Here is a 25639-nt window from a genome sequence, read left to right as displayed (position 1 = left end):
CATATTTCAGTTTTAAACGTACTTACAGTATGAACATATCGGGAGTGGAATTCTGTGGCTTCTTTTAGGAACGAAAGTCCGGGGTGCGTGTCCACAACGTCTTGAACAAGTGGCACGAAGTCTTCAGGAGTCAGATTGTTGCTCTTGCCTCGGGTGAGAATGTATACAAACCGGGAGGCTTGGTCGTGACATTGTGTTGTCATTCTGGTAAAAAAATATGTCCATAAATATTTAACAAGAATTTCCAATTAGTTTAGGTAATTCTGGTTTTTTATCTCGTCAATACTAGCTAAGGATATTAGCCAATGTTATAAGAAATACTGATGATGAACGAGTAGTTGTACATAATAATTGAAATACTTATAGATAGGCTTGAACAATGCAAGGAATAACAAGCTTATTATACGAGTAATGTCGATGTTTAGGGGTAGAGTACACTATTCTAAAAATTAGTAGCAACAATGTCCTGACTTAATTCCAAAAACAGATAAACTCTTTATCCTGTCATTCTCATAATCAGATTGTACGTCAAGCCGACACGAAACCGTTGTGTAGGATTGCCCCAAATTCTTGGCTTCTCCAGATAATTGACAGAGAAATCCAATAGCTTTATGTATTCCCGAATTGGGAATGAGTGAAACGGGTGGGATCTGCAGACTTACAAGCTAGTTAACTATTTAATTAATTATTACTAGCTACCCATTTAATTAACAAATCAGGTATCAATAATCGCTAGTGGAAAGAAAGCTTAAGCGCCAAAATGGTACTTTCAGGAAATAAGATTTAAAGTAAAAGATTTAAACCTCATTTTCCAAAAACATAATTTTAACGCATTAGCGTTTCTTTACTTCCTGACGATACAATAGTTATAATCTGTTTATATAGAAGAAAAATTAATAATTAAAGTAAGTAAAGACAAAAAAACATAGCGGATACATTTTTTCATTTTGATTTGGTACTCACTCTCGCCAGAAATCAATGAACTTATGACCATCGACCGCAGCATTGAGATTCTGTTGTGTGGCCAGGAACAATGGCATCTTCCAGTAGAGTGGACATTCGCACGCTTTCACGATATGCTTGAAGCTTTCTCTCGGCACCTGAGAATTGAAATGTAATAACTATATTAATTAAACATTACCTAACAGAATTTGACGATGAGAACATATTTAGGAAACGAAAGGCGTAAATTAAAGCAATTCATATAATTATACTAATAATTATGTAGCTATATTTATAAAATTAGTACGGTAACTATTTTAATTTTGATATACCTATATACAAATATATGAACGTACATACAAAGTACGTTTATATTTATTTATATGATGCTTAGAACGCTAGCAGCAATTCCAAGTGGAATAAAATTATGATGCACCTACGTGATTATCATATATTTGATACCCAGCAAATTAAAATCGTCGACTATTTATTTATATTTGGTATTGACAATGTTGTTCTATTGGAATAATTTAAATATTGACAGAACCAAGACCAAGCTGTCCCCAGCGTCCATAGACATCGAAAACTATAAGAAATATTAACCATTCCTTACATCGTCAGTGCACCACTAACCACGGGTATTAAAATATATGTCAGTTTTTCCTTTTATTTATAACTTAAAATTAACTTCAAACTGGGAAATTAATTAAATATTGTTCTATTGGAAATAAGGTTAAATAATGCGGCTTAGTTTGCTAACTCGTATAAGTGAAATTCGAACCGAATTTATTGAGTTGAAAACCATTGTTTCAATGAAACGGTCCGTAAATTAACGTACCTCGATATTATTTGGTTCAGGACAAGGGTACCGAGTTCCGTGAACTATTTTAGTTTTCGTTCGATATAATATTGTTAGTGTTAGTGTTATTAATTAAGCAAAGAGTGATACTTATAGTGCCGTAAAACGCAGAATACGAAGAATGATGCTTACAATTAGTTGGTTTTAAAACAGACCAAGTATTGACTAAGCGTCATATACACTCGATATTGATCGCTATTCTTAATACTTATAACGTCGCTAATGGTAAAACGGTATATGGAAAAGTCGCGATGTTCAATGTGGTCACGCATGTCCCGCGGGTGGGCTGTCCGACTTCCGCCATTATAGAATATGGGTCGCTGACACGTGTCACGTCAGCAATCTTATCACGATAAAGAAGTGAAGAAATTATGTTATTTACTTTTTTGACGATAATTCCCACATCCTGATTATTTCTTGGTGAATTTTAATTCTTTAATACTAGACATAAGACATTCGCTTATGTTAAAACATAGCACTTATATATTTATATAATAAAGATAAATTGATTAAAGTTGAAATACTAGTAGTATTGCTATAAAAGGACATCTCGCAATGTTCTCAAGACATCACAAAGGAGTTGGAAATGACTTCCTGTTTAGTCAATTAGATTTATTCTTTAATAGGCAATGGCTAGAAGCTACACTCGCGACTGTCCTGTGTACTTTTGAACCTAAGTGTTGAATAAATTTATAATCTTTATAGATGTACATTCTTCAAAAATTTAAATTTGGAATTTCAGGTAAGTTAATACATTTTAGAAGATAAAAGCAAAATGATTGCCAGATATATTTGCGGCAAATTTGAGGTTATTTTTGTGTGGGGTTTATATGTATGTCTTTACATATACTTTGATTTATGAAGAGTAATTATATATAATCAATAAGGGTGTCTATATACATATTTTTTAATTAACATAGTTGTTTAAGCTAAAAGACCCATTTTGTAATAAATAAATACAGATTATCGAATTTATTAATATCATGTCTATTGTTAAAATACCATCGTCTAGTTTCCGTAACTTGCGTAACTGGGATCGGGCAGTCTGTCAAAGTAAGTAGCCCGTTCGCTATAAATAGGCGAAGGCGTCGTGACCTACTTCCCCGGCCAATGACCCTTCTGGGCTGGGAAAACGACAGACAAAAACAAAGGCAAAAAACAAATAACTCAAGGGCAGTAGAAAATTCTGACCCCGATTGAGTAACGCAAGTCTGGCTGATGGTAAATGTTAAAAACGCTAGCTTAAATTATCATCATTGAAATGTATTTTTTTCAATTTGTAATCATTTATTCCAATGAAATAATTTTCTAGGAATCAAAATATTCTTCAAAGTAGTTTAAAGGGGTTTTAGAAGGTCTTTTGAACCATCATTTTGAGTAATAAAACGTAAAATATGTGAATTAAAGCTGCCAGTTCGGAGTATAGGTTCACAAGATATACTTTGCTCTTTACTACGAATTTAAATACGACTAATTTTGTAAAAAAAATGCATGTTCTGCATAATTTTTTTTTTTTATAATTGTCTTTTCTGTTAATGCTTTTTTCATATAATCTGTAAATTTTTCTATAATTACTAATATTATAAATGCGAAAGTAACCGAATATTTATGTCTGTCTGTAAATTTTAAGGTCAAACCAGTGAACAAAATTTTATGAAATTTGGCATGCTTGAACTGTTTTATACCTAACGCCTGACGACCAACCCCTTAAACGCGAGTAAAACCACGGCCGATAAATAGTTACCAATATAATAGGCAATGTAAAAACAATTATAGTTTAAATGCCTATACGTTATTTACTTTCTTCCATTACAAATACAACACAACATTTTTGTAAGAATTTTAAGTCGGTCAACATTTTTTCCTTAACTGTTTACAACGAATTAACATTTATATTTTATGTTTAACAACTACTATACAAGTAAATACGATGTTTTACGCTTGCTCAGAGTAATCCTTGAAAAACCGATTTCAAAACAATAACACAATACATTACATGTTTAGAATGTTAAGAGTATGATAAAGATAGAGAAAAATAGTCAATGGAACTGAAATTATTATTTATTTTCAATTAGGAAGTTAATATTAGTAGTTATGGTCATTGTTTTTGCTCACCATACGTGAGCAGATTTATAAGTTTTATTTTGGTTTAGAGAAACTGGCACTTTTACATAATATATGAGGAGAAATCTTGTTACCAGTATGCTGAATACATACAATACAATATATTTATTTGCGGTATTTGAAACACATTAGAAATGTTGTTGCACGTGTCGACATTTATAAAGATTTCATTGTGTTGGATTGCATTGTCGTATAGAATTAAGAACTTTTGTTGAGAAGTAAGTAAGTGTAAGAGTTACTTAGGTACAAGGTTTGATTATAGTTGGGTTAGTTTATTATTTATTGAGTCATATGGTTAAAAAAAATGCGGACATCAAGGGAACTCCGACAGATATAAATTTTCAGATTATTCGTTAATAAAGACTTTACAATTAAGGAACCCCCAAAAAATAAATATTCAATAAAAAAATATACTTTCACCGTAAAATAAATATTTAATAAAAAATATACTTAATCCGTTTCGATGTCGATAGACCGAATCAAACTATAACAGGTTCGTATGATGAATGAATGGCGTTAAAACATAATTATAATTCTGAAATGAAAAAACTACAGTAAAAACTTTGACTTTAATTTATTAATCATCAAATATATTATATTAATAAATCAAATGATATTGATTTAACCAATATTCAAAATCTATAACTGAATATTTAGAAAAACGATGCGAAACAAGTCGAACTAAGGGAAGTGTTAAGCAGTTGTATTTCTGACATCGAATTTTGTTTCTTCTTAATGGACTAGTTTTGTCGCTGTTTCACTTTAAGCAATTTTACAACCGAAGCCACCCAATCGATTGTTGAAGCCTCAAGCGAATCTAAGATTGAAACGTTGTTTTTGGGTCAAACATTAAGCGTTTCACAAACGATAAAAATGAAATTTAACACTTTTATACATATTTATTTTTCATAATAATAAAATCAATTTCATAACACTTGTGTTCTTTTTTTCATGAAATAGATAAGCGAAAAGCCGTAATATAATAAGCCACATGATGGTAGGTGGTTACCGCCGCCCACTATACATTAACACTAAGAAATATTAACCACATTTTTCATTATGTACATTATCAATCATGTGTCTGTCCATGTGTTTTTAGTTACATTGTCTCACTCAACCTTCCAACTGGAACACAGCGGAAGTACTGCTATTTGGTGATAGTATGTGTGGCAAGTAAATAGTGCCTAACCGGAGGGACTTACGAAGACCTACCATCAAGTAAACATATAATGTGTACTGTAATGTGTTTTGATTTCTCAGAATAGACTCCAAAGATTTCGGAATAATAAACTGATTAAGGAACGTCATCGTTTCAAATAATATGCGAGTTTTTCAGTAAAGTCTAAACTACTTTATGTTTTCTTGAATTATATCGATGATAAAACGAACTGTACCTGTACCTATTGTTGTATTTATGGTCAATTGTATTTCATATGATATTTAGGAAATTCCTTTATCCATACATTGACTAGAACAAATAAAAAAAAAGCGCGCGAAACTGAATTAACCCGTCATTAATTTTTCTTTTTTGGCGCGGACAGTAAGGTCGATATCAGCGCGACTTGTAATTCATTAAAAGTGTTAATTGTGTTTTATTTCGATTTGTAATCCTAATCGAGTAAGTAGTTTACTGCAATATGTATGATTAGGCGAACTATTTTTGGTTTGATATTAAATTGTTTTAACGTTATTGTTTTTTTTAATCTACGCACTAAATATATACTAAATATATTATATATATAGTAGCCGAGATGGTTAGAACGCGTGCATCGTAACCGATGATTTCGGGTTCAAACCCAGGCAGGCACCACTGAATTTTCATATGCTTAATTTGTGTTCATAATTCATCTCGTGTTCGGCGGTGAAGGAAAACATCGTGAGAAAACCTACATGTGTCTAATTTCAACGAAATTCTGCTACATGTGTATTCCGCCAACCCGCATTGGAGCAGCGTGGTGGAATATGCTCCAAACCTTCTCCTCATATGGAGAGGAGGCCTTTAGCCCTGCAGTGGGAAAATTTACAGGCTGCTAATATATAATATAATATATATTATATATTGTGTGTATAATGTTTGATAATGTACATGCATAGTGTAAGGTTACAAATATGATAAATTATCAAATTGTATTGATTATTTACCGAACTAGGAGAGGTGCGTCGCGATAATGTCTAATAGCTTTCTAAATGTAATATGCAATTACTTTCAATGTAATCGATCAAAACAGATAAGTTATCCGTTAGAAAGTTAGGTTAACATGTAAGGTCCAACGATGTATACGCTAATAGTTGATTGGACTGTAAATAATCCTAACGAACACAATTTCCTAAATTATTATGGGTTATTATTATTATGTTTTAATCTTATGTCCGTTAGACTAACTGGGCGCCGAGACGGCCCAGTGGTTTGAACGCTAGCATGTTAACCGATGATTGCGAGTTCAAACAAGGTAAGTTGCATTGAATTTTATGTTTTTAATTTCCTTGCTGATAAAGGAAAGCATTATGGAATCTGCATGTATCTAATTTAAATGAAATTCTGCTATATGTTTATATATCAACCTATATCAGAACAGCGTGGTGGACTTAGCCCAGCAGCGGGATATTACTGGCTTCACTTATTCTTAACGAAATATATTTACAAATACACTCTATCCTCCATCAATATGGGACCAAATTTTTTGTGATTTGAAATCAGGCCTTCGATATCTTGTCATTAAATTAAACAGGCAATTGAAATGTTTATTCGTAATGTATAATATACATATATTATGTATTATATATAATTAATGGTTATGCTAGTCAAAACCAATTGTAAACAGGCTTGTCAATTTGCTATCAGTATGTTGTTAGCCTTTATTAACTCTTTACTTTCAAACTGATAATGTCCACGATTTATGAGAATATTTAAATAATATTATTATTATAGAATCCTAACCTAAGAGCCTACGGACAGTTTCAAAATAAATTTTGACGAAAATTCATAAACGATCGACCTACATAGGAATTTAGGTCACGAAGCCGCCAAGTGGATTCGGCTGAACGTGTCTTTGATGCGCCGCCTTGCTATACAACAGCAAGAGCGATACGGCATTGTTATCTTAAATTGATCCATTTAAATGTTAATTCGTTAATTTCGACTTTATAGAGATACTTTATAAATATCATTCGCAATAATAGTTATTCATTATATAGAAAATTCATTTTTAAATATTGTTTTGATCTAAATTTTAGAGTAGAATTTAAAAAAGTAAATAAAAAGAATAAATAATCAAAAATCTCGTAACATTCTCGTTTCACCCATAAAGAAAATGCACCATTTTTTTCAAGACGACGGATAAAGCTCAGTCGACAATTTCAAGTTAAGCCTTTCAAAGCCTCCTACACAATATCTAAAAATTAGTCTTCTCGGTTCACTTTTATTTATAAGCAATTTTTAGGACATAATGACTCTGAACTAAGTATGTAAGTACTAAGAAACTTTATTTATACAAGAATTATCAACATTTAGTCCTAATAAAATAAAATACAATACCTCAATGTCTTATTGCCTCCTCTGGTGACAGGAGGCCTGGTTCGTTTTTTGCCCAGAGCATTGGAATGCTGCTAGCAATCTTACCGTCATTCCACGAAGTCAAGATTTATACAGTAACTATTTTAATTCACAAAAGTACTTGCTTATATATGAATTCACGAACATACGTTTTCAATAAACAGATTGAATATAAAAGGGAAGCCTTATGGCTTAATGGGTAAGAGTATCTTAAACGAATCTTCGTCTAAAGCGAAGCTATCTCTGGTATTTAATGCTATATTTACGTTAACACATACTCGCTGTTAACACAAAACGCATGCGATGGAAGGAATTCCGATACTAACAAACACGCACCCTTGCACGCAATCATTTACATACATAAAGTGTGTTGCTGCGTGATGATGTAAGTTCTAATATGTATATGTTGACCTAACCGAACGCCTATGCACAGACTTTGGACACTCACTTAATTTTTCTTTATAAAATATAAGAGACTAGTTGTCCCCACGGCCGCACTCGCACACTAAGGGTTGGTCGTGATGTTATGCATAAAAAGTGCTGTATGTTCTTCCTTGGAATTCAAGCTATCTTCATACCAAAATGGGTTCAGTGGTTTGGCCGTGAAAGAGCAAAAGAAAGATAGACAGACAGAGTTACTTTCGTATTTATAATATTATTAGTATAGATTGTAACAGCTCTTAAATTATAAGCATTACTCATACAAACTTTACCGTTCAAGTGCTATTGATCTTGTAATCATAACATCAGTGACGCAAAGCGAAGATATTAAACCATATACGTACGTAACAGTGTTACTAGATAGAAAAAAAAAATTATTATTATGCCCATATTAAAACAAATAAATTACTTTGTATTCCTATAGCGATTACTTTTGCTGCCTCGTTGATCTCATGGACCCTTAGGACCTGGGTTCGAACGACAAAGTAATATGGTTTTTCTATCAGATATTCTCATTAGCACTCTCGGGCCGCAAAGCAAAGGTGTTGGCCCTGCGTCTGTACATTTTCCAATGGTGTCTGATTGTAATTTTATCGGGTAAAGTTAATGAGGGAACGGAAATTGAACCTGGCTTGAGCAATCATGCTCAGTTGTCTATGGACCGTTTAGGATTGCCGTCGAAACCGAAATCGGTTAGTACCACTTTTACTTTCCGTAGTGTTATTCCGTAATCGTTATTTTAAGCGACTTTTTATCGAGGCATAACACATTTATTGATTTCAACTGTTTTTAAGATTATAATTTTAATAATATTAATTGTATTAATAATAAAATGTACACACGAGTAACTACATTTAATTGCAGTTGAAAATATGTACCTATTGTAGCTGTTATTAGTTCCTGAAGACCCTGAGATGAATTTGAGCATTTTAATTACCTGTATATAATATTATTGTTATTTTAAAATGAAACCGATGTATTTATAAACAAAAAATATAACGAATGAGGAAACAACGAATTACATTTATATAATCATTAAGATGTATTAAGTATAATCACAATAAGTCTCAACGTGCGGAAGGGGCACAATGGCCGTATGAGGATGTCATTTACGTTGTTTACGTTGTTATATCCGTGAGAACACTCCCACGAATAAACGGACAAGCAGATAAAAGCGAGCTCAACGCAAATGCTTTACGATTTTTAGTGTAACGAATTTATTTTTATAAAATATTACGGTGTTTTAAAAAAATAACATTTCGAAAAATGTTCTACTACTGACCAAAATCCTGCCTTTCTTAAGGGAAAAATTTGAAGCTGATCCAGTTTATATGTATATGATGTCGGAATATTATTTGACATATGCAATTTTCTTTACGATGTTTCATTCACCGCTGATTACGAGATTTATTTATTTCTTTAATAAACACATAAAAATCAGTTCTCATTTTCATTAACGATCCACGTATTATCTATAAATTAGCTATCACGGCTTATTTAAAATGACAGAAAAATATTATTGAACACATTTTTTTTTTAATATGAATATATAATAATTTTGTAAGGAATATATTAAGATAAAAATATAATAATATTATTAAATGACAATTTTGTATTATGGCTATCGACGTAGAACATTCAAATATAGTGTGTTCAAAACAACCGTAAGACGGCGATAAGAATAAAGATGTGACAAAAGTGATTACTGAATATACATTGTAAGAAAAGCAACGAGACAGCTCAGTCTAACGGAAGAAGGGAGAAATGTCGAGGCTACACGAATATTGCTATACAAAGGAACATTTACAAAGTAGCGTTTTGAATCTTTTAACTACTCACATTTGAACATTTTTTTTTTTAAATTCTAAAGTTAGTTGGAAATGCTTTTATAGTGATTTTTATGTATCACACCATTCTGCATTATATAGTAGGTAACACCTCGTTCGTATACTAGTTCACTTAAAAGGAAAGAACCAGAGCTGTCTGGAATTAACACTCCCGAAAGATGACATACTTTGGATATGATACGAGTATGAAGCGATGTCCTGCAGGTGTACTGTTTCTAGTCGTTTCGGTTTTGTTGTCTTATCAGACTATGAGATTTAGTGTTAGTGCAGAGTATTTGTGCACTGTAATGTCCTGTGCAATGAGTGTTCCTTGAGCATGGCCGCAGTGGAAAATCTGAATCAGGAAGGCCTTAACATCATAATTACAGTTGGGGCTATTTTAAATGTAAGTATTACGTCCCCAAGTAACTTAACTGTCAATCTAATTTTTTTTTATTTTATATTATCATATAAACTTAAAACACACTGTACATGTTATTGATTTCACAAAACTCCAATCGAGCGTATATTAAAAAAATAAATAGCGAAACGCTTTCGGAGCTTAATTTATTTTGTTTAGCGAGGAATGAAAATTGTGATTGATGAAATCGCTTCGGGCATTCCGTATGCGGTTCAGCAAAACGACATTAAATAAATCACGTGGAAAAATGAAGTGTTGTTCGTGATTAAAGCAATCGAATTTTCATACATATACATTTATTCCGTGAAATACTCAAGAAAAAATAAAATATTACGAAACAAAACACTAAATAAAATAATCGTCGTTTTTATTCGCGCAGACCGTAAGCATGATATTGTTAATTATCATATCATACTTGTATTCAAATCCAAATCCAATATATTTATTCCCGTAAAATTTACATTAAAGCATCTTTGAATCGTCTATATTTCAGCTTCCAGCGAGAAGAAACTGCAAGAAACACGCATAGTTAATTTTTTAAAGCAAAACGTATATACAATGCGGTTAGTATCCAAAATTACTGTTCTGGATCAATTTTTTGGTTTGATATCGATCTTTAATCGAAGCAACTCTAACCAAACAGTATTCTTTTAATGAGTTATAAGATTTATTGATTATTGTGTCTTATTCTAATTTTTAAATTCCTTTACTTTGGTTGAAATTCTTCAAACGATTCTTTTTCTTCCGAATGTCAAATCAAGGATCAAAGGAAGAAGGAATTCAGTGTTTCAACTCAACACCCGCTATACAACGTTTGTTTTCTGAGATTTTTATTATTGGAAGCGAAATAGGCACGAATTGTGCGTATATTTCGAAAATTATACGCGGCCTTTCCAAGCAGTAGATTTAGATTTCTCGCGAATAAAAGTTTCGCATGAAAACAAGAATTGAGATTTAAGAAATAAGATACAAATTTAATGTTAAAAACCTACGGGAAAAAAAAAATGGCCAGTCAGCCAGCCAGCAAATTATAATAATGGCTACCTATATATTTAAACAATAGCCCCTTGTGACAGCCGTAGATTTCATGACAGAGATATATTAACTTTTATTTTCTTATATTTATCTATTACATATAATATATTGTAAACATTTTTAAATAATGTTTTATGTCATTACTATAACTATGCGCGCTAAGCGCACTGGTTTAAATTGTCATATGAAACAATATGTTATTGGCAAGTTAAGACACGTAACTGCTTCGGTCAACTAATAAATTACAGATTTAAGATTGAATGTTCAATCAGTAATTTTAAAGTTCTCTTATCTTAATTGTTCGAAGAGCAATTACTCTTTCTAATTGTTACATTCCTCTGACTCAATGGTTCGCGTCGTCATTAAAAATTTTTACGGTATCAAGTATATAATTTTTAAGAAAAAAAAAATATAATTCAGATATATTTTTTTTATAATTATATTTTTATTTTATGGATGTTCACTTTTTTATTTGCATTACTATTATAATAAAAGAAAAAAAACAAGCGAATCGGTTTTAAGAAACAGATTTTTAATGTTTTTTTTTGTTTAATCTGTTGTGTGGTTATCGATTTTCATACATTTAATGTTTACTATTCTTTTGTTTTAAATTTTTGATAATGAAATATCTTTATTATTTTTTATTACACGTATATGTTAAATAAGACTTTTTTATATAACCTAATTCATTATATGATATATATAATAACTACTGTCGTAGTTTCCAGAAATATACCACGTTTTCACTTTTATGATACCTATGATATGATGCATTTGTTTTACGATTTATGTACACGTAGAGTTGTTTTTTGTATATACACGTACAATATAATCTTACTTTATTCAAACCATTTTATTCAGATTATAGCGTAAATGTATTTTAAACTCTAAATATTTCATAATGTCAAATGAAAAATGTTCTATTACGTAAGTTGGGTTTGAACAGTAATTAACCCATATTTCCTTATTTAAAAATGAATTACGTGCTTTGTAATCACCTTTATAATTGCATTCGGTGTATAATGGTATCCGATTTGTAGTTATTTGTACGTAAACATTACTATTAGTGCAATAGTTTTAATAGTTAGACTAATTTATTGTCATAGAGTTGGCGGATTATAAATGAAATTAAGTCAATACGTTTAGTAATCTGTGTGAAACGGTAAGTATTCATTTGTATTTATTTTGTTCTGATCATAATTGATTATATATATCGTAAAAGTTTCATCAACACCGTTACTAACAAGGTTAGCTTTTCATTCGTTTTTATCTTACCAAAAAAAATATATTGTTGGAAAAAAACACCCGTTGAGTTTCGTTCGCCGTTTCACCTCACATCTTAAGTTCTAATATTGATACCGGTCGTAAATACTAAAGCAGTTGTCATGCTTCTCTATGAAATAAAGATTTTGATCTCTATTTCAAAACAAACAGGTTATATTACTGGATAAAAAAAATATTACGAAATTATTACCTTAGATTTGGCAATTTGCTAACCCTTGACACGACTATAGCTTAGCAACGGGTTTAAATTTAAATATTTATAGCCCTGGCAACACTTTTTTGTTGCACACAAAGATCCATTCATGAGAGACAAGGAACGGAGATGTTAAGCAGCGTCATTAGCGTGTCACTTCAGGAATACTTCTCGAGACGGAAAGCGTTTCCCATTCTTGTCTCAGTTTCTGCTAGCAAGGCATCGCTGAAATGTTCAAGTGAGAGTAGACAGTTCAAATATATCCTCGTATCCATTTAACGGACTGCATTTGACGCATCCATGTAGAATAGTAAGGGCGTAACAAGGCTGTGGCATGTCCCAGCGTTGGACGAGCGCCAAATTTGACTGCAAGGAACGGGCTCCGTGAGGCGTCGACTTTGAAACAGGATTCCAATGTACTTTTATTATTTTGTCGGTGATGTTTCTTTACTTATTTTTAACTCTAGTTGTCATGCAAAATACGAAAATAACTTTAAGTAGATCTCTCGGTTCGATAGTCGTTTTTGAAATTAGTAGGTTGTTTTCAGTATAAAATCTTTGATCTATTATCGAAGATTTTATACTGATTTTTTTTCAATATTGCGCCAAATAAGTAACACAATGATTTCCAGCGTGGAAAGTACTTTCGGAGAAATATCGATCCGATATTATAAATATGTTTTCCAGAACAATAATACAGCATTAAAAGATACTCCGTACACTTGTACAGTAAGATATTTTAACACTGATTATTATTATATTTGTATTAAACGTAGGCTGAATCGTTCATAATAGAAATAACAAGTACATTGCAAAAAATATCGTACATAAAATACCCGTGCAAACTATGGATAGCCAGAGCACGATAAAGACGCTCGTAGAAATGTTATTTCTTTTAAGAAAATTGAAACGTTGAAAGTAGTGTCTATATTTTGTGAATGTTATTTTGGTAAATATATGGAACTAAAGATGGCTTAAATATATCTGAACTGTCTAGACAAATAAATATGCCAAGAAAGTACAAGAGCGACATTTAATAAATAAAATCCTTGAGTAACCTTTCATTAAACTTGAAATGCCTCGTTAATCTAATGACTAGTGACTAGCTAGCAAGGCTTTAGAGAGAAGTTCCTGGGATCGAATTCCGAGTAAGATAAAAGCTAGTCAGAAATTCCAAGTAGAAGTAGAAGGAAGGAATTGCCATTACTAATAGTATGGTATAGGTGTTAACGAAAACACGTAAATCTGTTGGTCCTGAGTCTGATCTTTCTCAGTTTGTGTTGGAGTGCTTTCTGAAAATACAGAGTTCGCGTATACTATCGTGCACTATATTTTTTTAAGTTTTGACTAAACTTATAAAATAATTCAAACGTATCTTTGAATAATTAACAATTTGGAATAAATTATTATTACCTTTATAGTGTACGTCTATCTATTTTGAAAACGGAGAAGTTTTAAACTAGCTTGAAGTAAAAGTTTATAGAAACCTACCTTGTACAGGCTATAACCGTATCGTTAGTAATTCGAGAAAATTCGTCTACACAGCTGACAGGCTTCCTTTGTCATATAAAATTATTGATGCGGTGCGGTACCTTGTATTTCAAGCAATTTAGAAGGCAAGGAGTACGCTTAAATATAGTTTTTACATTATTAAGTGTCGATACAGAACGAAGTTTCTTTCTCTATGTATTTATTATGTATTAAGCAACGGACACAATGAAATATATCAACGTATGACAACAATCATATATGTATCAATAAATACTATTGTTAATTAAAAATCACGTGCAATTAAGAAATAGCTTTAAATAAGCCGTGTATTAAAGAAGGAGACAGAGAGAGAGAGAAAGAAAGAGAGGGAGAGGTCGCCTTGTGTAACGCTTTTTCACTACGTGTTGATTTTTGCCCGTTTACTATAATAAATCGCGTGAAAGAACTTAGTTGAAAAAATACTTTTACTTGTTTATAAAAGCCCTTAAAAGGATCTAAGACAACAATAAAGTTTTTCTGTAAAAAGAAACTTGAAAGTTGTCGCAGTATTGCAGAATATTAACGATAATAAAATTTATTGTTACAATTAAGGGTCAATATTATAATATAACACACGCGTCAAAATAGCATTTAACCGGAAGTCAGTTTTCAACTTTCACGAGTGAGATATGACGTTAGTTCTTTCAAAGCACTGCTGTTGGCAAATCTTACGCAAAGATATACTCCGCCAGTTACCCGTAAATAAAAATATAAAATATCCTACGTTCTATTTTACGAGATAGTCTCCTTACATACATTCATACCAAATAAAATTAGAACCTGTCTCGTCGTTTGAACGTCATGATTATAAGTCATACAAAAATGTTCCAAGTGAAATGAATTCGTGTGAAAAAAAAGGAATTGATTTTAATTAATTTGAAAATCGAACCCTAAAATGTTGACATGCAATTTGCTTGTACCAATTGGCAAAAGATCACAAAACATAAGCCGTCATGTTGTCGTTGTGTAGCGTCAATTTATTTACACACGCAAGGGGCTTAATATTTGGAATTGTTCCAGAATATAATCTGTTCTTTCAATGAAACTCCATATAAAGACGACAGTTCCGTTTATTGAATACGTTAACCTTAAAAATTATCTTTTAAATTTACATTTAGGAGATGTATTCCAATATTTAACAATTACTTAAATTAAATGAATATTATAATTTCTGCGTATTTTATGTTTATGACCTTTATTCGACTTTTTATTTGTCCCGAACAAAAAAAGTGTATATTACATAAGTTGTATTTGTAAATTGCTCGTGACCTTGTGGAATGGTAACAAGAATGGTCATTGCTCACATTCCACAGCATTTCACCGTTAAATTGTAAATTCTTCGCGATAAATAAATTAAATATATAATGAATATTTAAATACAAGATAAGGTTTATATGTTTTTAAACGAAGATATGTTAATTATATTTTATATTTTTATTTAATTACAAAAATATTAACATATCTTGTTAATTTTATGTAACCGTCCGTCGCTTCTTCGCTCGAGGAAGTTTAAATTTAATACAAAAAAAAAAAACGGAATGTAATCTTTGCTAATTTTTCTCTGAACTTACTGTTCAGTTTGAACGACTATTAATTTATTTCAATATTATTAGTCTTTAATTAAAGAGATACACAACGAATAAAAAATAAGGAAAGGAAAGTTGCATTTAGATCAACAGGCGGTTGATTCGCTAAAACAATCTCATTCAGCAACTTTTGTTCTAAATTTAAAGTTATAAACGAGGTCAAAAGCATTATTCCTTTGCCTAAAAAGTCTATTAGGAAGAAATTAAAAATAAGCATAGAACAAATGCTGCGCCAAGAAATTGGACGTCGAAGAATGCATATTTAAAACCTAATTCTGTAGGCGCATACATCTCATGCCTTTGTGTTGGAAATTGTTAATATTTCAATCGTTCCATTTGACACACTTTAATATGTTCTTTGAAGGTTAACCTTATTAAGAATTCGAAAATAAGGTCAAATGACTGTTTTAAGGAAAGAAATGGATTTTTTTGCCGAATAGACTGATACCATTAAGCTTTAGTTGAGCTGGATTCCATGACAGTCTATTAAAAAAAAAAATTATGTGACTGATTTAAGAAGTCGTGTTGTCAATCAAATTGTTTTCTTTTGCAAGGCTGTTCAAAGGTAACTTTTCATTATGGCAAACATACATTTTAATACGCCGTTTGCCTTTGGCTATAACTTACTCGTGTATTATACGGGGCGTATCGTATAAAATATAGCCAATATATATTCATGACAAACTTTAAACCAAACATTACACTTGGGGAATATTTAAACGTTATTAGACTGGTTTGGAAACTTGAAAGGGACAAATCTGGAACCTCATTTACAATATACAAAACGTAAATTTCTCAGGATTCGTGTTAGTCTCCCGTTTATATTGATATAAACTAGATGTTTACAGACGCTTTTAAGGTGTGCTAGTTTCGAGTTTATTTGAATATCATTTATTTCGAAATTAATTATAATACTGCAAACATTTCGTCATTTTCTCGCTTTAAGCCCTTCTAGGAATAAAAAAATATCACGTACAACTATTTTTTTACACGTGACAGATATTTAATAAAAAAAAAACCATCATTTCGTCAGAATCTTTTCACTCTGACGCTACAAGGTAACCTTAGATATGAATACGGCATTGAAATTTAACCCTCAACAAAGAACTTACATTTAAGATACTCTCCTTGTAATAATAAAATGTACAAACCTGACTATTAGGGAAGGTCGCGAACGCTGACTGTACTTTATGTAGTGCGTGGTCTTGTTGGTGCGCGGGCGGTGGTCGGCCTTTGGGGAAATGAAAGCGCGGTATGACTCGCGCTGGTCCCGCCGCGCGCACCGACCGCTGGAGAGTCGTATGCGCAGGCGCTGAGGACGGCTTTGGGGGAGTCGACGCTGCGTAGTTCTGGAAAGACATAAAGCAAAATAAGTATCTAAATTATGATTTTAAATATTTCCGTTTATATTATTAATGACGTATTTTAGAACTATGTAAAAGTTTTCATTGCTCGTTTTACGACATATAGAAACTAAAAAAATATATGTAAGAATACGTTAAAATATTTTTGAAAATATCGAAGTATCAAATAATAATTGAAAATTATGCAAAAACTTTCCAAAAGTGACCTATAAAATCGATCTTTCTTTCTCGGGAAACAATACTCGGTAATTACTTTAAAATGTGTAAGTACCTATACGAAATAACGAGCTATGTACATTTTTTCATTAAAATGTATTGTTATATTAATACTTCCACTGTTTTTGTATTTTTATTTTTTATTTTATATTCGTTTTAGCATCATCTATCACATAAGACGCAGCACATAATATCTCATTACGCTGTAAATCTGTTATTAATATCTTAAACATGACGTATTTACCTATACGAATATTACACTCGTAATTGCGAACGTAACTCTGTATTTGTACGCGGTCTGTTACTGCCTGTCTGATACTTTTACGCGGCCAAGATACTGAAACGAATTTGATGAAATTTGCTATTTCATATAATGAACCCCAGCAAAGGACATTGATTACTTTTTATGACAAACGCGTAACGACAAAATCCTAAAAGCGAGCAAAGCCCTGGGCAACGACTAGTCTCCTATAATTCAGAGAACACATATTATAACCACCAGAAGAGTAAATATAATTAAAATTTGACATTGGATTGACGTGATATCATATCTTGAATTATCTATGACATTCATTATGGATTCGAATCGAAGAAATTGCGTGTTGAATGATGGGGTTTTTTCCGATAATAATCGGAACTTTGGAAGTGAAATTAAAGCAATGGAATAGTGTTGTATTGCAAATATTTATATAACATTAACAGCCTGTAAATTTCCCACTGCTGGGCTTAGGCCTCCTCTGCCTTTGAGCAGCTTAAGGTTTGGAGCATATTCCACCACTCTGCTCCAATGCGGTTTTGTGGATACGCATGTGACAAAATTTCGTTGAAATTCGACACATGCATGTTTTCCTTCACGGCTGAGCACGAGATGAATTATAAATACAAATTATGAATATGAAAATTCAGCGGTGCTTGCCTGGGTTTGAACGCGCAATCATCGGTTAAGATTCACGCGTGTTAGAACGCGTGAATCTTAACCGATGATTTGCTAACACTGGGCCATCTCAGATCACAATATATATTAATCAATAATTATGTCTAGTGCAAATCGCAAGGAATATGTAAATCTATTGTTTGTTTATTTGTATTCCTTTTTTCTACAGGAATAGTCCATACATTTTTACTTGGTTTACATTCATACATTACTTGGTGGTAGAGCTATGTGGGAGCCCGTATGGGTAAGCATCTCCCTCTCATTAGATATTCTACCGCCAAACAGCAATACTTACTGTTGTGTTACCGGCTAGAACTAAGGTAAATTAGCAAGCAGAAGGTAGATAACATCTTAGCTACCAAGTATGGTGGCACAAAGGAAGGAATGGTTAATATTTCTTACAGCGCCAATGTCTATGAGCCCATTTGTTTGTCCATCTACCCATTTGTATGTCCTATATTATAAAATGATTTTGCAAAGAGAAAAGGAGCGTTTCATTTTAGAAATCTATGTATATTTGTGTAACTTTGCTTTAGTCTAGTGTATATTTGGACAAATTAGTTCGTCGTATTGTCTCGTATGTCATAGTGGTGTCGTATAAATCGAATATTACGGATATGACTTGCATTAACAAGTAACAGGCAAAAAACATTTTAAAAAATTACAGAATCATGTAGTGTGGTTGAGTGTACGGTTTTGGCTTACAGATTGCGAAAATGTATGTATAATGTATGTCTATAACAATTATTTAAGTATCTTTACGATTGTTACCTTAAGTATTTATTTAAGTACGACACTTTGAGATCCTTAAAGAGAGATACAAACGGAATAAGTATTTACGAAGAACTATTTATTACGAAGAAAGTTGAGATCGCGTTGACGAAAAGGCTTAGAAGAACTCATTTATTAAGATTAACGTTCCAAGAGCGGATGAAATAATATTATCTCCGAATAAATTGTTTTGCTACAGAAAAAATCTTTGGAGACTTTATTTAGAATTATATTATCTCGTGGGATCGAAATCGGCCGTAAAAAGATCTTTTTTTTATGTGCGAGAAAAAACTTTTGACTTGATTGAAAGTTCGCGATATCAAGTATTTTGAGATTTGAATTAATTTAATCACTTTCACGTTTGCTATACAATGTAATAACATATATATATATATATTATGTGCAGTGTATTGTATGGTAGATGATGACAAAACTAATATAAATTAAAATCTTTGAAAAACACAACAATTGAAAAATATATTAAAACAAGTTTAAATATAATAAATTGAATATTGAATGGTATGTGGATTCTCATTCTTGGCTGAAAGTTACAGTACTACGATCAAACTAAATATTCGCGGTATAATAAAAAAAAAAAGTCAGTGAACTCGTTTATTTCCGTACGAAATCCGAGCGCTACTTAAGCATAATTGTCAGTTATATGAAATGTTGTGTTCGTAGTTTGAAATAGCTGCATCCATAGCTTCGTTAAGGATTCACGCCTACGTCTCAATCAACGTTCGGTTATCTTTTCAGTCAACGTAACGTAACTAGCGAAATCAAATTAGTCACAAACTTACTAGCACACATCCGTTTTACTCGTTAATACCTTGAACTCAGAGCACATTTTAACAAAACTCAAGTATGAATAAGTAATATATATCTGCAGATAAGTATTTCGAGAATATGTTACATTTGCAAAACGAATAAAGATAAACACTTTATTGTTCTGTGTTAGAGAGTTAACATATTTTATGAAAACATATGACTAAAAAAGGAGTATGTAAAATAACATGAAATGTCGGCGGTATTACTAATAGCGAACTTTTACAAGCATTCTCGAGTATACTAAAACTAGCGACCAGTCCCGGCTTCGCACGGGTGCAATGCTTATAATAAATATACTACAGAATGTCTTACAACGTTCACAGCTTTTTGTCATTAGACAAAACAAACCGATATGTCCCTGCATTTTAAATCTGTAATATCTTCGAAAATTTTCATTAGAGTTACATGCTGTAAGTGCCATAAAATAAAAAAATAAGCCATTATTTCTCATAAAAAGTAAAGGATATAAAATGGTTATCGTGGGTTATCCCTAAGAGATAGATATATATCAACTTCTAAATATTTACTTAATCGAGGTATGTACTTCCCTTTAGATGCTATGGCACAGGGTACACATTTGTGTTAACCCAGTGCCCCAGTATATGTGCCAGAGCAATACTCAGCAATTACAAATAAGAAATTGGAAGTTCGAATCAAAAGTTTAGTTCCTAATGAATTTGATTCCGACTCTCGTGGGTAGAAACTATGAACTCTATCAAATGAGCAATCTATATAATGGACCTGGACCCTAGAACATTGAAGTTAAGTGATTTGGTTGTCTGTCAGAATTGGCGACTTTAGGGATAACAATATACCATTGAAAGAAGAAATTCTATTTGAAACTGAAATATGTAATAATTAATAATAGATCCTACGCCATCGTTGAGTAAAAATCACTTAAGTAAGTTTAAGTTATGTAACTGTGTACCTGTCTGGCTAAGTACCACCCTTTCATAAAATATTCTACCGACACTCAGAAATAGTATAATTATGTTCCGGTTTGAAGGATAAGTAAACCATAGTTATTACATGCAGGCGCTAGAGACATAACAACTTAGCATCCGAGGCTGGTGGTTTGTTGGTGATGTTAGGAATTACTAAAATTTCCCACTGCCAGTGGTGACCATCTACCAAGTTATGGCTCATTCGCTCGTCCTCCTTCCAATATAATAAAAAAAACAACTATGAGACTGGTATAGAAGGCACTGTTTTTTTTAAAATATTTTATCCTTTTCCGTTACACGAGGTCAATGATAAATAAAAATTAAGTACAAGAATAATTAGCGGTGCTTGCTCGGGTTTTAAGCCGTGTGTGAAAGATCCAAGTGTTTCCATTGATATTCTTGGCTCTTAAATATTAAAACGTTTTTAATTAAACACTCTAATGTACATTAATTGCTAAATTATAATTAATTAAGCCTTTGTTTATATAGGAAATGTTTTGATGTAGCAAAAAAGCTACCTGAACTGTAGCAATATACTTACGTACCTTACAAAATAATTGATCTTTTAGAAAAAAAAAATATATATCTGTTTTCGGTAAACAAACAGCTTTTTTTTTAATTATAATTATTAATAGATTGAAATTGTGCACTAAAAAAAGATATAGACTAGATCCTGTTCCTATTTTCTATGTAAACATATTTTTTTTACAAATGTTAGCGTTCTAAATATGAAAATTATTCTCCTAACTACATTTTCCTGTAACTAAATCGTTTTAATAACAGTAGATCATATTACCTACTGTATGTACAATTACTTTAAAGCCCTTAGTTAAGTATTTATTGTAATGATATCATGATATTTTGTATAGATTTTTGTGTAAACGATTCCCGCTTAAATTCTATAGCGACCGAAAATATCTTGGTATAAATAACTGCGGCGTGGGCGCGGTTAGATTCAATATAATATAAATTGGAACATTTGATTTTATCGCTTCACAATGAAACGGGAACCGACTGGAAATCACTGAATAAAAGTGTATAGGAAACTAGGTACCTGTCCCGACTTCGTTCGGGTAAAAGTCCCATTTCTCCTTCGAAGTTCTTGAAATTCTTTCTCAGCGGTTGATTACGTAACCAAACACGCGTTCCAAATTTGAACTGTCTAGACTCAGTTTTGTCTATGTTTTGATAGACAGTCAGATTTACGATAAAATCCTATAGTAAAATCAATACAATATTTATAAACCGTTTACAAAATTAAAATTAATTTAATTTCTTTATTCAATTCGCAGATGACCAATATATTCCATGAATGAGTACCGAAGTATGTACCTACTTGTTTTTTTATACATCATACAAAATACTCTTGCAAAATTTGTATACGTCGCGTACAATAATGGCATATAGTGTAGATTTTATCGGGGACATTATGTTGTGACATTAGTTTTTGGGTTTTATCTTAATTAAATAGTCGTAAAGAAATGTTATAAGTGTATATTATATGTAATGTTATAGCATTAGTTTATTTCAATATTACCTATTAACCTCTTATTACAATTTACATAAATAAAATACTAACATTAAACAAAATACTATTATAAATTTTACATATCTCTCTTTCAAAATGATCGCTTTACGTACATCTATATAAATAGTAATATTGTATTATTACTAGTTAAAACATTGTATTTCTATTGAGCTGTTGAAATTATTTCGAAATATATTCTATTTGCTCACGAATGATATAAATTTCATAAGAATATAATTTCCTAATTGATTATTCTAACTCGTATTATTAATAATATATACAAAAACCTACATATTTCTGTCAACAATACGCACTCAACGTATTGCAAGTTGCAACAGCGATTTTCATTTTTATCGATTGCAGTGTCCTGCTATTTCTGGCCGCAGCTGCAGTCTGCACTGCTGCGAATTTAGCTAAGTGGTTCCCACTCGAACACGCTAGTCTTGTCGGTCTATGACCCTGTAATACGCCGACTTTCTTACAGATAAAAGTCTTCTCTCCAGCATGAAAGCTATGAAACCGCTCTTCATTGATTTCATTTTTTTTTAAATAGAACTTGACTCAAATCGAACGGTAACTTTTTAAATATGAAAATATAAATTTAACTCATGGACTCAGCCACTCAGCCATCATAATGACATAAACGTAAACAATATACGAGTACGAAATAAATAGCTATTTCAAGTGAATACATATTTATTTATAAAACCTTAATATCACAATAGTACAATTACACCGATTTTAAAGGATCCACGAACCATGAAAATAGGAAGCCGCTGTTTTTTTTGTTTATTCACTGTTATGTAAAAAACGACTAAGTAAATTAATGTAAGATTTATAATAGGTAACAGTAAATGACCATTTCATCTATACTTTTATATATATTTTATAACTTAAATACCAGCGAAATTTTGTTTTACTAGAAATTTCTATTTTATGGTTAATTTTTGTACGCATTCGCACGAATTGGTTACGTTTCATCAAAATAATCGAATTTCGTTACGCATAAGGTCAACGTAAAATGCTAGAACCTGTTTATTAAATGCAATATTTTTAGACTGTTGTGTTAAATAAACACAATATTAAAACCTTAGTAAAAAGTGTAATGCGAAATGTCACGGACAAAATGTTAAATTTTATCTGTTACAAAATGTTACATTTAAATATGACAGACAACATGTAGATCGTAAGTTACGAATTGTCATGAAAAATTTAAAAAAAAAATTAAAATTTCTCCATACACATTAAGTGAGAAAGTACATGATTCTCTATCATTAGGTTTAATTATCTGTGGTAACATTCCAATCTATTCGGATAACGGACACGCATCGCTTCGGTATTGGCACGCCCGTTAAAATCGTTTTAGGATTCTCCTTGGCCTACAATTTCATAGACGTCACAAGTCAATCCACGAACTTTAAAAAAATATGTAAACCACATTAAAGGGTCATTTTAACTAGATATAGATTAAAAATGAATGAATAGGATCGAAGAGTGAAACTTGGCATACTAGACAGGAGTCAGTGCCAAAAATATAGTTTCCAAGATAATTTGCACCTAATTTGATGACCCAAATGATAAAATATGATTCGAAGAAATATTAAAAAGACAAATCTCATTAAGTATTTAAAAAGGTACTTTGAGTACTTATGTATTTTAATGTAAGTAGACCAAAAAAAAATGGTATGATTATACAAATTATTATCAAATGTTTTGAAGTTAAATATTTGATGTAATAAGTTAATTTAAATAGTTATACCTAATTATAATGTTTTGCTTTTTATGCGTGGGAAGTAATTAACAATTTTATAATTACTGAAATCATTACGTCTATTTTATATAATACAGTGGGGTTATTTTATGATATTAAGTACAAAATATTATATGAATCTAAAGATTAAAAACACATTTACGCTTCCACGCTCGACAATAGTCGATTTATGATGAATTATTGTTGCGTAAGACTACGTTCCCTGTAGTGACCATTTGTCACGTCCTTTTGTGTGATCACATCGGGATATTGAATTTTTCTATGTACGTAATGTGTTTTTATCAGATTATACGGACCGAGACGACAACCTTGAAGCAGAAGTCCGCAATGTTAAGCGAAGTTCACAGAAAATACGGTCAAACTATTTTTTATTTATAAAATATCCGAATATCCGCTTCTGTTTTTTTGAGTACATATTCGTTTAATTACTATTCTGTAGGTTTTTTTTTTTTTTTTTTTTTTTTTTATGTCATAAGGTGGCAAACGAGCAGGAGGCTCACCTGATGGAAAGTGACTACCACCGCCCATGGACATCTGCAACACCGGGGGGCTTGCAGGTGCGTTGCCGGCCTTTCAGGAAAGAGTACGCTCTTTTCTTGAAGGTTCCCAAGTCGTATCGGTTCGGAAAAACCGCCGGCGAAAGCTGGTTCCACAGAGTGGTTGTGCGAGGCAGAAAATGTCTTAAAAATCGCGCTGTTGTGGATTTTCGGACATCTAGGTGGTGCGGGTGATATTTGGAATTTTGACGAGATGTCCGAAGGTGAAATTCAGCAGCCGGGATTAATTCGAACAATTCCTCGGAACATTCCCCGTGATAAATTCTGTAGAAGATGCAGAGCGATCCAACATCTCTACGCAAAGCCAAAGGATCAAGCAGATCGGAAAGGGCTTGATCGTCGATAATTCGAGCCGCTCTACGTTGGATACGGTCAAATGGAAGGAGCTGGTACTGGGGAGCACCCGCCCAGAGGTGAGAGCAGTATTCCATGTGAGGCCGAATTTGCGCCTTGTCTTGCCTTGCTGAGCACACCAAGCTTTTTTGATGCCAATTTGGCTTTGCCTTCCAATTGACCGCGGAACTGAACGAGACTCGAAACATCAACGCCAAGTATTCCGATACTAGCTGTAGCGGCTAACGGAATGTTCTCGAATCGTGGAGATACGACAAATGGTGTTTTTTTAGCAGTTAACGCGCAAACTTGCGTCTTTTTGGGGTTGAAGTGAACTAGGTTTAGCCGACCCCAGTTCGAGACTTTGTTTAACGAAGACTCGATTTCAGATACAAGTTTGTTCCGGTTTTCTTCGACGTTTTCCCGAGAAATATTAGCACGGCCGGTGTATGAGGTGTCTACGGTGCTGTCGTCTGCATAGCAATGAATGTTACTGATTTGCAACAAGTCATTGATATGCAGAAGAAACAGAGTGGGTGAACGAACGCAGCCTTGTGGAACACCAGCATTGACGAATTTTAAGTCAGAGCATGCACCGT

General features: G+C 32.2%; 1 protein-coding gene across 1 annotated transcript in view; it reads right to left on the bottom strand.

Annotated features, from left to right (window-relative positions):
* The window catches only part of LOC125075144, a 110297-nt gene that overhangs the window by 8756 nt on the left and 75902 nt on the right, over positions 1-25639 (bottom strand). The window contains exons 2-4 of the mRNA XM_047686760.1: positions 16946-17143; positions 964-1100; positions 27-204 (exon numbers count right to left, since the gene is read on the bottom strand). Coding sequence (XP_047542716.1) covers positions 27-204; positions 964-1100; positions 16946-17143 — 513 coding nt within the window. The remainder of the gene's footprint in view (positions 1-26; positions 205-963; positions 1101-16945; positions 17144-25639) is intronic.

This window comes from Vanessa atalanta, chromosome 2 (genome assembly GCF_905147765.1).
Source record: "Vanessa atalanta chromosome 2, ilVanAtal1.2, whole genome shotgun sequence".
NCBI lineage: Eukaryota > Metazoa > Arthropoda > Insecta > Lepidoptera > Nymphalidae > Vanessa > Vanessa atalanta.
Note: the sequence above shows the minus strand (reverse complement) of the source record. Positions and strands in the feature narration are given on the sequence as shown.